Below are 13,203 nucleotides of genomic sequence, written 5' to 3'. Positions count from 1 at the left end.
GGGAGCTAATGCAGTGGATGAGCAGATGGTGGAGAATGCAGAAAGGGAGCCAAGTTTTGCTGCCACAAACCTTCCCCTCGTTTTCCCTTAAAGCCAAGTTTGAAGAAATTACAATCTGTTTGTGATTTTCTTATATTCTTACCATTTTCTTTTCCTTCACAGATTTATAATGAGATGATACGGGATTTACTTAATCCGTCATCTGGCTTCCTAGATCTCCGAGAGGACTCCAAGGGTGGGATCCAAATTGCAGGAATTACTGAAGTGTCAACTATTAATGCCAAAGAGGTGAAGTACAAAGGCTTACCATTACCTCCTTGCTATTAACAAAAACACTTTCTTTGCACAAGATCAAGTTGTGATGGAAAACTGTTGTAAGTTATTCATTATTTGGTTCCTACCACTTAAATTACCAGTTCACTCATCAAAAACAAATTGGAGGAAATGAATCCTGAAAGTAGCAATAAAATGTGTACAAGGTCATTAAGCAGGGGAGGGGGGCAGGCACTCAGCGGCAGGCCAGGTTTACAGCGCTCCAGGCAGGGCTACAGGCCCCATTGTCTGCCTGGGTGGGGGTACCGCCAATGCCCAGCCTGTAGAGGGACTCCCTCCCCACACACAGGGGTGGCCTGGCTGCTTCTTGTGTTTTATTTATTAAGCTTTTTAAAAAGTGGCTGAGAGGGCATCTTCTTGTTGAGGCACCCTCCCAGTTCTTGTACTGCAGCTGGGTGCTCCTCTGAAGCTGGAAGGCCTCTGATTGACCCTCCAGCTTTGAGAGCCTACCTGCTACCCTGAATTGGACAGGAAACCCATCTCCATCGCCAATTAAGGTTCACCCACTTGAAAATCTTGAATCAGTTTCCCCACAGAGGCAGGTTTCTGACCAGAAAACATAGCCAGCTCCTGTTTCCCTCCTCCATGCTCAGGGGAGCAGCTAAGTGGCCTTCAAGAGCAGGTCATTTCAACATTTAAACAACACAACTGTGTCATTGGCGATCAACTAGTATTCAGAAAATCTTCCCTCCAGCTGGTTAGTGTTGATTGTTTTGCTGTGACATTAATGACACGGTGTAAATTAATTTTATTCTGTGTTTGATGACATTTTTACTGCTTTCGATCGAATAATTTACTGCAGTGCGTTACCATTTGGCATATCTATTGTGTACCACATTCCAAACAGACTTCAAACCTGAACTGTATGTTGTTTGCATTGAAGATTGTGGTAGGAATTGAATTTTACAGTAGGGATGGACAATGTGACACTGAACTTGGTTTATTGTCTAGCAAGAATTCAACAATTCACTCATAAATGCAGTACTCATCAGTTATTGTTCTTTCTAGTGTGTGAATTAAATCAGCGGCACAGAAGTCTCTGTGTTACATACACATCATGCATATACAATTCATCTGTGTTCAAATTAAATATGGTATAACGTATATCCAATGATATAAAGCAAGCTGGAAATGCAAGCTTTCAGGAGGACACAGAGAGGCTACAAAGAGATATAGACAGGTTAAGTGAGTGGGCAATAATGTGGCAGAAACTTGTAAATGTGGTGTTCAGAGACTTGGGTATATTCATAACAAGGAACACAAAAAGTCAGCATGCAGGTACAGCAATCAATTAGGAAAGCAAATGGAATGTTGGCCTTTATTGCAAGGGGATTGGAGTACACGAATAAAAAATTCTTGCTATAGTTGTACAAGGCTTTGGTGAGACACTTGGAGTACTGTGTGCAGTTTTGGTCTTCATATTTAAGAAGGGATGTACTTGTATTGGAGACAGTACTGTGAAGGTTCACTAGATTGGTCCCTGGGATGAGAGCTTTGTCTAATGATGAGAGGTTGTGTAAATGAGATCTATATTCTCTGCAGTTTAGAAGAATGAGAGGTGATCTCATTGAAACATTCAAGATTCTGAAAAGGCTTGACAGGGTAGATACTGAGATGTTTCCCCTGACTGGGGAATGTAGAACAAGGGAGCACAGTTTCAGGATACATTTCTTACTGCATTCATGAGATTTGGCATGCAGTTATGTCATGATGTCATAGAGCCTTGGTTCTGCTCAGTTTTATTGTATATGATTTGCTGTTCTCCAGTGAGTCAGATGAGTTACTGGTTGGGTTAGGTCTCACTGTGTGGAGTATAGATTGTTAGTCGTGTTGTTGTTGAGCAGTTCTGCTTTAATACCCAATTTTCTACAGTGTGTAATTTATTTAGAAACATTTTATTAAATAAATGTCTTGTGTAGAAAAGTATGGTACTTGACTATCTATTTTATAGTATGATTCTGATCTATGATGCTTTTATGTGACCATTATTTGATGTCCTGTGCCACATGGAAGTATGATGGTTGACAGTTTGATATATTTAGCTGTGCTATTGGATGCGGTGCTGTTGGAAGACCAGTCATCTAATAAAAATATTAATGAAACATCTGATGTAAACAATGAAGATGATATATTTTAATATTTTATATAAAAATTGTCGACTGTGTTATGGAGCATTAATATCAGCAAAGCCATGGATATGCAAAGTAAACTATTGAGTTTTAAGATCATGACTAGCAAGGACAAATGAGTTATGACAGTTGCATCACCAGTGGTTAGCGTACTGATATCCTGACATCTATTTTATGAATACAATAACAACAATTTCCATTTATATTTCACATATATAACCTTTAACGTAGTAAAATGTCCCAAGGTGCTTCACAGGAATGATATCAGCCAAAATTTGACACCAAGCCACATAGCATTATTAGGACAGGTGACAAAAACATGGTCAGAGTTATGCTTTAAGTAGAGACTTAAAAAGAGCAGAGAGAGACAGCAGTAAAGTTAAGGAGGGAATACTAGAGCTTGGGGCCTAGGCAGCTGAAGGCATATCTTGTCTTTTGTTATACTCAATATTGTTGCTTTATGTAAATCCAACATATATTTAATGGCCTGTGTCATTTGAAGATGCGATGCTTGGTGTTTGACACAGTTGGTGATAGTGGATATCAATGTTGTTGGAAGGCCAGTCTGTAGTATTGGGTCCCACTAAAAGAAAGATCAAGATTGGCAAGTATCTGAGTAGGATAGAAAATTGAACTTGGAAAAGTCAGTGAAGGGTGGGAGGTTTCCTCTGGTCACTGTGACAAAATTGTAAACCTATTCTTTGGAAATGGATTTGGTGACACATCGCACAGAGGAAACCACCCCCCATAGACCAAATGAGAAGACTTAGTGCCCCAAAGAAAGGTCAAAGCAGTAAGAAACAGATTGTGATCCAGAGGATAACCAGTATCCATGGGCGAGTGGGCAGGCAGGAAGGGTTGGGATATGTTGGATAACGTTGAAAAATTGTGTTCGTGGTGGCATATGAGGCTCCACAGCAATCGCCATGAACTATGAGATAACAGAGAGGGTTGATGAGGGTAATGCAGTTGATGAGGTGTAAATAGACTTCCAAAAGGTGTTTGATAAAGTGCCACATAACAGGCTTATCAGCAAAGTTAAAGCCCATGGAATAAAAGGGACAGTGCAGCATGGATACAAAGTTGGCTGAGTGACAGGAAACAGAGTTGCGGTGAACGGGTTTTTTTCGGACCGGAGGAATGAATACAGTGGGGTTTCCCAGGGGTTGGTACTAGGACCACTGCTTTTCTTGATCGATATTAATGACCTAGAGTTGGGTGTGCAGGGCACAGTTTCAAAACTTTCTGATGACACAAAACCTGGAAGTATTGTGAATTGTGAGGTGGGTAGCGATAGACTTCAAGAGGACATAGATTGGTGGAATTGGCGTACACACAGCAGACGAAAATTAATGCAGAGAAGCAGGAAGTGATACATTTTGGTAGGAAGAATGAGGAGAGGCAATATAAAATAAAGGGTACAATTCTAAAAAAAAAAGGGCAGGAGCAGAGGGACCTGGGGTATATGTGGACAAATCATTGAAGTGGGCAGGGCAGGTTGAGAAAGTGGTTTGTAAGGCATACATGATACTGGGCTTTATAAATATTGATATAGAGTAATGGTGAACAAGGAAGTAATGGTGAACCTTCATAAAATGATGGTTCAGCCTCAACTGAAGTATTGTGTCCAATTCTGGGCACCACACTTTAGGAAGGATGTGAAGGTATTAGAGAGGGTGCAGAAAAGATTTATGAGCATAGTTCCAGGAATGAAGGCCTTCAGTTATATGACTAGATTGTGGAAGCTGGGGCTGTTCTCATTAGAGAAGAAAAGGTTGATAGGAAATTTGATACAGGTAGAAAGAGGGATGAGGTCCTGCAGCAAGAATTTAGGGAGTTAGGTAGCAGATTAAAAAGCAGGACCTCAAAGGTTGTAATCTCTGGATTACTCCCAGTGCCACGTGCTAGTGAGTATAGGAATAGGAGGATAGAACAGATGAATGTGTGGCTGAAGAGATGGTGCAGGAGGGAGGGCTTTAGTTTCCTGGATCACTGGGTCTGTTTCTGGCGAAGGTGGGACCTGTACAAGTTCCACTAAGTCAGTCTGGAAGGCAGAGCAAATATAGACCTGTTAAGGCACAAGTGAACAATGCAAGGCTGGATTGCATCTACTTTAACACAAGGAGTCTTACTAGTAAGGCAGGTGAATTGAGGGCATTGATTAACACATGGGAATATGATATTATTGCTATTACTGAGACATGGTTGAGGGAAGGGCAGGACTGGCAGCTCAATATTCCAGGGTGTAGAATCTTCAGGCGTGACAGGGGAGGGTGTAAAAGAGGAGGTGTCATTGCACTGTTGATCAAGGAGTCAATTACTGCAGTAAGGAGGATGATATCTTAGAAGGTTACTCAAATGAGGCCATATGGGTAGAATTTAAAAACAGAAAGGGCGCAATCATTTGGCTGGGAATGCACTACAGGCCTCCAAACAATCAGGGAGAGATAGAGGAGCAGATATGGAGGCAAATCTCAGAGAGGTGTATTAGGAACCATTAGGGACCAAAGTGGCAATGTGTGTGGAACCGGAGGACATAGGTGAGGTTTTAAATGATTACTTTTCATCTGTGTTCACTATGGAGAAGGACGATGTAGGTGTAGAGATCAGGGAGGGGGATTGTGATATACTTGAACAAATTAGCTTTGAAAAGGAGGAAATATTAGCTATTTTAGCAGGCTTAAAAGTGGATAAATCCCCAGGCCCAAATGAGATGTATCCCAGGCTGTTATGTGAGGCAAGGGAAGAGATAGCAGGAGGTCTGACGCAAATTTTCAAATCCTCTCTGGCCACAGAAGAAGTACCAGAGGACTGGAGGACAGCGAATGTGGTACCATTATTCAAGAAGGGTAGCAGGGATAAACCAGGTAATTACAGGCCAGTGAGTCTAACATCAGTGGTAGGGAAATGATTGGAAAGAAATCTGAGGGACAGGATTAATCTCCACTTGGAGAGGCAGGGATTAATCAGGGATAGTCAGCATGGCTTTGTCAGGGGAGGATCGTGTCTAACAAATTTGATTGAATTTTTCGAGGAGGTGACTAGAGGTGTAGATGAGGGTAAAGCAGCTGATGTAGTCTACATGGACTTCAGTAAGGCTTTTGATAAGGTCCCGCATGGGAGATTGGTTAAGAAGGTAAGAGCTCATGGGATCCAGGGCAATTTGGCAAATTGAATCCAAAATTGGCTTAGTGGCAGGAAGCAGAGGGTGATGGTCGAGGGATGTTTCTGCGAGTGGAAGCATGTGACCAGTGGTGTACCGCAGGGATCGGTGCTGTTTGTAGTGTACATTAATGATTTAGACGTGAATATAGGAGGTATGATCAGTAAGTTCGCAGATGACATGAAAATTGGTGGTGTCGAAAATAGTGAGAAGGAAAGCCTTAGATTACAGGACAATATAGATGGGCTGGTAAGATGGGCAGAGCAGTGGCAAATGGAATTTAATCCTGAGAAGTGTGAGGTGATACATTTTGGGTGGACTAACAAGGCAAGGGAATATACAATGGATAGTAGGACCCTAGGAAGTACAGAGGATCAGAGGGCCCTTGGCGTACCTGTCCATAGATCACTGAAGGCAGCAGCACAGGTAGATAAGGTGGTTAGGAAAGCATATGGAATACTTGCCTTTATTAGACGAGGCATAGAATATAAGAGCAGGGAGGTTATGGTGGAGCTGTATAAAATGCTAGTTAAGCCACAGCTGGAGTACTGTGTACAGTTTTGGTCGCCACACTATAGGAAGGATGTGATTGCACTGGAGAGGGTGCAGAGGAGATTCACCAGGATGTTGTCTGGGCTGGAGCATTTCAGCTATGAAGAGAGACTGGATAGGCTAGGGTTGTTTTCCTTAGTCCAGAGAAGGCTGAGGGGGAACCTGATTGAGGTATACAAAATTATGAGGGGCATTGATAGGATAGATAGGAATAAATGTTTTCCCTTAGCGGAGGGATCAATAACCAGGGGGCTTAGATTTAAGGTAAGGGGCAGGAGATTTAGAGGGGATTTGAGGAAAAAAACTTTCACCCAGAGGGTGGTTGGAATCTGGAACACACTACCTGAAGGGGTGGTAGAGGCAGGAACCCTCACAACATCTAAGAAGTATTTAGATGAGCACTTGAAATGCCATAGCATACAATGCTACAGGCCAATTGCTGGAAAATGGGATTGGAATAGATAGGTGCTTGATGGCCAGCACAGACACAATGGGCCGAGGGGCCTGTTTCTGTGCTGTATAACTCTATGACTCCATGCCTCTAGGTGTGCAAAATCATGAGGGTTCTGGACAGAGTAGATAGGGACAAACTGGTCCCATTGGCCAAAGGGTTGAGAACCAGAGGACACCGACATAAGTTGAATGGTAAAAGAACCAAAGGCGACTTGAGGAAAAATGTTTTTACAGAGTATGTGTTTAGGATCTGGAATGCGCCAGCTGAGAGTGTGGTGGAGGTAGATTCAATCATCGTTTTCAAAAGCGAATTGGATAATGAGAAAAAGATTTGCAGGGTTATGGGGAAAGGGCAGTGGTGTGGTTCTAGCTGAGTTGCTCCCGCAGAGAGCCAGCATGGACAATTTGGGTCGAATGGCCTCCTTCTGTGCTGTAACCATTCTGTGAATCTATTACTTTTGGCATACAAATTTAAATTATGACCCAGACTACTGTCAACCCTAGATTTTGTTTCAGTGGTTAGATTTAATTATTGTATTATACACCGCAGCTAACAGCCCTGTATCCTGTATTTAACAGGCGTTAAATGCTAATCATTCATTGGAAAGCCAATGCTAATGGCTGCAATAACAGAGCAACAATTACCATTCAAAACTGGTTCAGATTCGATCATTATGATGTCAGTGGCTAAATCAATGAGCACCCATTTAAAGGGTCATGCTGTCTTGTGTGCTATTTTACTTGTTTCACAAACAAACGCTCAGTGACGTAATTGTTAATGTGCTTGCTTTTGGATCATCAATTGTATTTGGTAATAAAAATATCCTACCTAATTGGAAATTGTTATAAAAATATGCATATCACAATAGTGAAGGTCAGTACGGGGATTAAATGCGCCTGAAAATTCCATGACTGTTTTCCTTTCATTAGAAACATCTAATAGCATTTAATAATTCTATCCTTCCCTTAGTTCCCACACACAACCATTTTACTTCCATAAAGCACCTGCTAACTTCGAAATATTTTATATCAAACTATGAATACACTTTTTTTCCAGTACTTTGTCTTCTGACTGGATTGAAGAAACTGAAAGGTTTTGCTCAGCTTTCCAGCAAATTTTTAAAAAATCAAGATCACTTTAATTAGATAGAAACACCTCATATTTTTCAAAGAGGTCATTACTTCCACTCAAGCATCTCTTGTCCCATGAATACTTGTAATGCTAGTGCTTTATCTGTGAAGACAGTACTTGCTATCATTTTGTATATTGAAGCGGTGAACTGCATAATACAGTAGGGACAAATAAATGGATTAACTCGCACTGGCAGTGGAACTCATCTCCTGAAGTCGAACTAATGCTTTGTTTCGACTGAGCTTGATGCAGGGAAAACAGGGAGTGGAGGAAAAACAAAAGGGAAGGTTTGTGTAGGGTGGAAGACAAAAGGGGCGAGGCAAAAGCAGGTGATAATGGGACAAGTAATGGGTTTAGAGGAGAAAACAATGGGGGCAGAGGTTATAATCGGAATTGCTGAAATCACTGTTGAGTCTGGAAGGTTGCAAAGTGTCCAATTAAAAGTTGAGGTACTGTTATTCCTCATGTTTCATTGGAACTGTGTAGGAGGCCAAGCACAGTAGAGTCAGAGTGGGACAGAGAATTAAAATGGCAAGCGACCAGAAACTCAGGGTAATGCTTGTGGTTTGAATGAAGGTGTTCAGCAAAGCAGTTTGCCAGTCTGTGTTTGGTCTCCTCAGTGCAGAGAAGACTGCATCATGAGCAATGTTCTTTTGGGCCTCCTTATCTCGAGAGACATGGATACGCGCCTGGAGGTGGTCAGTGGGTATAATATATAATAATATATTAAATTGAAAGAATGAATTAATTACATTATATTGGTTTGAGACAAACTGCCCTGTTAACTCTTAGTGAGCCACACTATCAGTTGTATTGCTGTAAAATCATTACCATTAAAGCAAAAATCACACTCCCAAGTTTACACATCTGGAGCTGAATTTAATTGGGCCCCTTGGAACAGGGGCGGAGGTGGAGGGGGCTGATAAAATTGCGTGGGAAGGCGGAGCGTCGAGTGCCCGTCCGCTTCCCGACGCCTTGGAATTTAGCCTCCCTGTGAGCTTCTGTGGCCCATGGAGGGTCCCTGACAGCAAAGGCCGCCCCTCTGCTGACTACCCACCCACCACCCACCGCCCTCAATGACTACCCTCCACCCTCCCCCTCGCCGTGCCCTGCTAGACTGACTCCGGTGACCCCTCCACACTTATCTGGGGTCCAGAGTTCCAGTGCTGGGCCTGGTCCCTGCCTCCTAGTACCGGCAGTGGCCACCACTCCTGGTGACGATGCTGATGCTACTGAACTACCAGCCCTCTGATTGGCTAGCAACTCTTAGAAGCCGGATCCCCATCCTTAAAGGGACCGGCATCCCGGCGCCAGGCAATTAATTGCTTGAGCGCCATTAAATAGAGCCGGAAAGGTCTCCAAAGGGCCAAGGTGGAGTTCCTCTCACCTTTTGAAGCCAGCTTCATAAAATCCAGCCCCTGAAGTGCATACATCTCACTTCCATCTTTGAACAACATAAAACTTACACAGAGGCAGGTTTACTTCATGTAGAGATGCTCTAGTGTAAAAGTTGGACATCACATTTAGGCGTACATCATCATCATTCTCATATATTTATGTAGTGCATTAAACATTGACTCATGACTCAAAACTCTTCATAGGAACAGGAGTAAGCCATCCCACTCCTCGGCCTGTTTCACCATTCAACTAGACCAGCACTCATCTGTATCTTAACTCTACCTGCATTTGTTCCATATCTCAACAACAACAGCTTGTATAGTGCCTTTAATGTATTAAGATGTCCCAAGGTGCTTTACAGGAATGTTATCAAACAAAATTTAACACTGAGCAGCATAAGGGGATATTAGGGTAGATGACCAAAAGCTTGGTCAAAGAGGATGGTTTTAAGGAGCGTCTTAAAGGAGGAAAGAGGCAGAGAGGTTTAGGGAGGGAGTTTAGAGCCTTGGGAGCTGAAGGCAAGGCTGTTAATGATGGAGCAATTAAAATTAGGGATGCCCAAGAGGTCAGAATTGGAGGAGTACACATATCTCGGAGGATTGTAGGGCTGGAGGAGGATACAAAGATAGGGAGGGGCGAGGTCTTGGAGGGATTTGAAAACAAGGATATGAATTTTAAAATTGAGGTATTGCTTAACTGGGAACAAGTGTAAGTCAGTGAGCACAGAGTGATGGGTGAACAGGACTTGGTGTAATTTAGGACACAGGCAGCAGAGTTTTGGATGACCTCAGGTTTACAGAGGATAGAACATGGGAGGTCACCAGGAGTGCATTGGAATAGTCAAGTCTAGAGGTAACAAAGGCATGGATAAGGGTTCTAGCAGCAGATGTACTGAGGCAGGAGCGGAGTCGGGCTATGTTATGGAGCTGGAAATAAGCGGTTTTAGTGATGGCACAGATATGTAGTTGGGAGACACTAAGGTTGCAAACAGTTTGATTCAGCCTCAGACAGTTGCCAGGGAGAGAGATGGAGTTAATGGTTAAGGAACGGAGTTTATGGTGGGGACCAAAAATATGACTTCAGTCTTCTCAATATTTACTTGGAGGAAATTTCTGCTCATTCACTACTGGATGTTGGGCAAACAGTCTGACAATTTAGAGGCAGTGGAGGTGTCGAGAGAGATGGTGTTGAGCGTGCATGTGGAAACTGATGCAGTGTTTCCGGATGATATGACCATGGCATCAGTTTCCACATGCACGCTCAACACCATCTCACTCGACACCTCCACTTCCTCTAAATTGTCAGACTGTTTGCCCACCATCCAGTAGTGAATGAGCAGAAATTTCCTGAGAAATAGGAGAGGGCCAAGGATAGATCTTTGGGGGACACCAGAAGTAATGATGTGGGACCAGGAAGAGAAACCATTGCAGGTAATTCTCTGGCTAGGACTGGATAGATAAGAATGGAACCAGACAAGTGTAGACCCATCCAACTGGATGACAGTAGTACCCTTGCATACCGAAAATCTATCAATCTCAGTTTTGAAATTTTTAATTGATCAAGCCTCAACAGCTTTTGATGGAGAGAGTTTCAGATTTTTTTGTGGGAACAAGTGTGTCTTGACATCACCCCTGAACAGTCTAGCTCTATTGTTAAGGTTATGCTCCCTTGTTCTGGACTCCCAATGCCAGAGGAAATAGTTCCTTTTTATCTACCATATAAAATCCTTTAATCATCTTAAACATTTCAATTAGATCATCCCTTAATCTTCTATACTCAAGGGACAACAAGCCTAGTCTATGTAACCTTTCTCATAACCTTTTAACCCCGTATCATTCTGGTGAATCTTCACTGTGCACCCTTGAAATCCAATATATCCTTCCTGCGGTGCAGTGCCCAGAACTGAATGAAGTACTCCAAATGCAGTCTGGCCAGAGGCCTATACAACTGTAGCATATTTTCCAGCATTTTATATTCTAGCCTCCTTGAGATGAAGGCTAACATTCCATTAGCCTTTAAAATTATGTTTGTTCCATCCACTAGATTTTAGAAATTTCTGTACACGGATCTCTAAATCTCTCTGCTCTGCCACAGTTCCTGGCTTCTCGCCATTTAGAAAATACTCTTATCTATCTTTGTTGGGTCCAAAGTGAATGACCTCACACTTCCCCATGTTGAACTCCATCTGCCACATTTTTGCCCGCTCACTTAATACATCAATATCCTTTTGCAACTTTCTGCTCCTATCTACACTGCTTAATGTGCCACCTAATTTAGTGTCTTCAACAAACTTAGACATACAGCTCCCTATTCCTTCATCTAAGTCATTTATAAAGATAGTGTAAAGCTGAGGTCCCAGTACAGATCCCTGGGGGACACCACAAGTTGCGTCTGGCCAAGTGGAATATGTACTCATTATCCATACCCTCTCCTCCTAACCAATTCTCTACACATGTCAAACGATTACCTCCAATTCCATATGCTTCCATTTTTACGAACAGTTCCTACAGTATTAATCAAAAAATGAATGCTGATCCAAAAAAGGAGATAGTTGGAGGGGTGACCAAAAACTTGGTCAGAGGTGAGTTTTAAGGATGGTTTTAAGAGGAGGCAGCTGGAAAGGGGAAGGGATTTAAGAAGGAAATTTCAATGCATTGGGCCTAGACGGCTAAAGACATAGCTGCCAATTGTGGGATGCAGGGCAGGGGCATGTACAAGAAACTGGAGGCATGAGAATAGAGAGTTTGGCATGGAAGGTAGTAGGGCTGGAGGAGGTTACATAAGTGGGAAGGAGAAAGGCAAAGAGGAGATTTAAACATGATGATGAGATCAATTTTGAAGCATTAGGGGAGTGAGAGCCAATTTAGGTCAGCAGGTAAAATGCAAGTGGGATTTGGTGGTCATGGTTTATATGCATCATAAATTCTCCAAATATCAACGGCCAAACTAATAGAATTAAATGAGATCAGCTTCTCATTGTGTCCACATGGCCAAATGAAAACATTAGAATTCAAGAAATGTCAGATACATTGGTTAAAGCATTGCTGATTTGGGAGCTGTACCTGAATTGGAATCCTATCTTTGCGACAGCTTTGTACTTTTAGGATTTCTTAATGGTAAAAACCATTTTAGTGCTGCCTTCAGGTGTTTTCTGTTAACAGCTGCAAGTGAAATGTAAATGAAAGCGAAGATGGTTCAGACTGAGCAATTTCAGATTTCCTCGTGAACTGTTTTTTTTCAATTGGTTCATGGGATGTGGGCATCGCTGGCAAAACCAGCATTTATTGTTCATCCCTAATTGCCCTTGAGAAGATGTTGGTGAGCCACCTTCTTGAACCACTGCAGTTAGTGTGGTGTAGGTACACCACAGTGTTGTTAGGGAGGGAATTCCAGGATTTTGACCCAGTGACAGTCAAAGAACAGTGATATTGTTTCCAAGTCAGGATGGTGTGAACATCTAGAGTTTGCCCGATTCTGGGTTCAAGATGGTTGGATGGTACATCCAAAGATGAACAAAATATTGTGATGAAAGTGATTCTTTTTTGTTAAAAAATATTTTTTAAGGAATTTATGGTTAAACTAAATAAATGTTTTTTAATTAAGAGGGCACTGAAAGAACTAATTTGGCAACAGTATTGCTGGTTGTCACATGACTCAGTTTGGAGATGAAGCAGAAACCATGGTAGCAGGGGCAAAGAAATGACAAGCGCTCCTTTGATTGGACAAGCCCAGTAGTAGCAGAGCACCTGGGATGGGCAGAAAACTGACAAGCTTTCTGGTTGTGAATGAGTGTGAGTGTGTTTTACCTTCCGGATTGAGATAAAGTCAAGTCTGTTGCAGAAGGAGAGAATTCCAAGAAAGAAAAAAAGAACAAAACCCAGCTTGCTTTCCAGCAATTCCCGAAAAGACTCTGAGAAGTCCATTGTGTCGATTCATCTTGTTTCCTTTATTTGAAGAAAGCCTGCTAAAATTAATTCTCAAGGCCGCCTGAAAAGAACTGTTCTGAAGGATCAGTGACCTCCCTCTGTGTACTCAGTAGTTAG

General features: G+C 42.3%; 1 protein-coding gene across 1 annotated transcript in view; it reads left to right on the top strand.

The window, feature by feature from the left end:
• Positions 1 to 13,203, top strand: part of kif19 (kinesin family member 19) — a 226,481-nt gene that overhangs the window by 161,954 nt on the left and 51,324 nt on the right. The window contains exon 6 of the mRNA XM_068058707.1: positions 163 to 288. Within this exon, the coding sequence (XP_067914808.1) occupies positions 163 to 288 (126 nt within the window). The remainder of the gene's footprint in view (positions 1 to 162; positions 289 to 13,203) is intronic.

The sequence above is a fragment of the Heterodontus francisci genome, chromosome 26 (assembly GCF_036365525.1).
Source record: "Heterodontus francisci isolate sHetFra1 chromosome 26, sHetFra1.hap1, whole genome shotgun sequence".
NCBI classification, from domain to species: Eukaryota; Metazoa; Chordata; class Chondrichthyes; order Heterodontiformes; family Heterodontidae; genus Heterodontus; species Heterodontus francisci.
The sequence above is the reverse complement of the archived record's forward strand: the minus strand, read 5'-3'. Positions and strand labels throughout refer to the sequence as shown.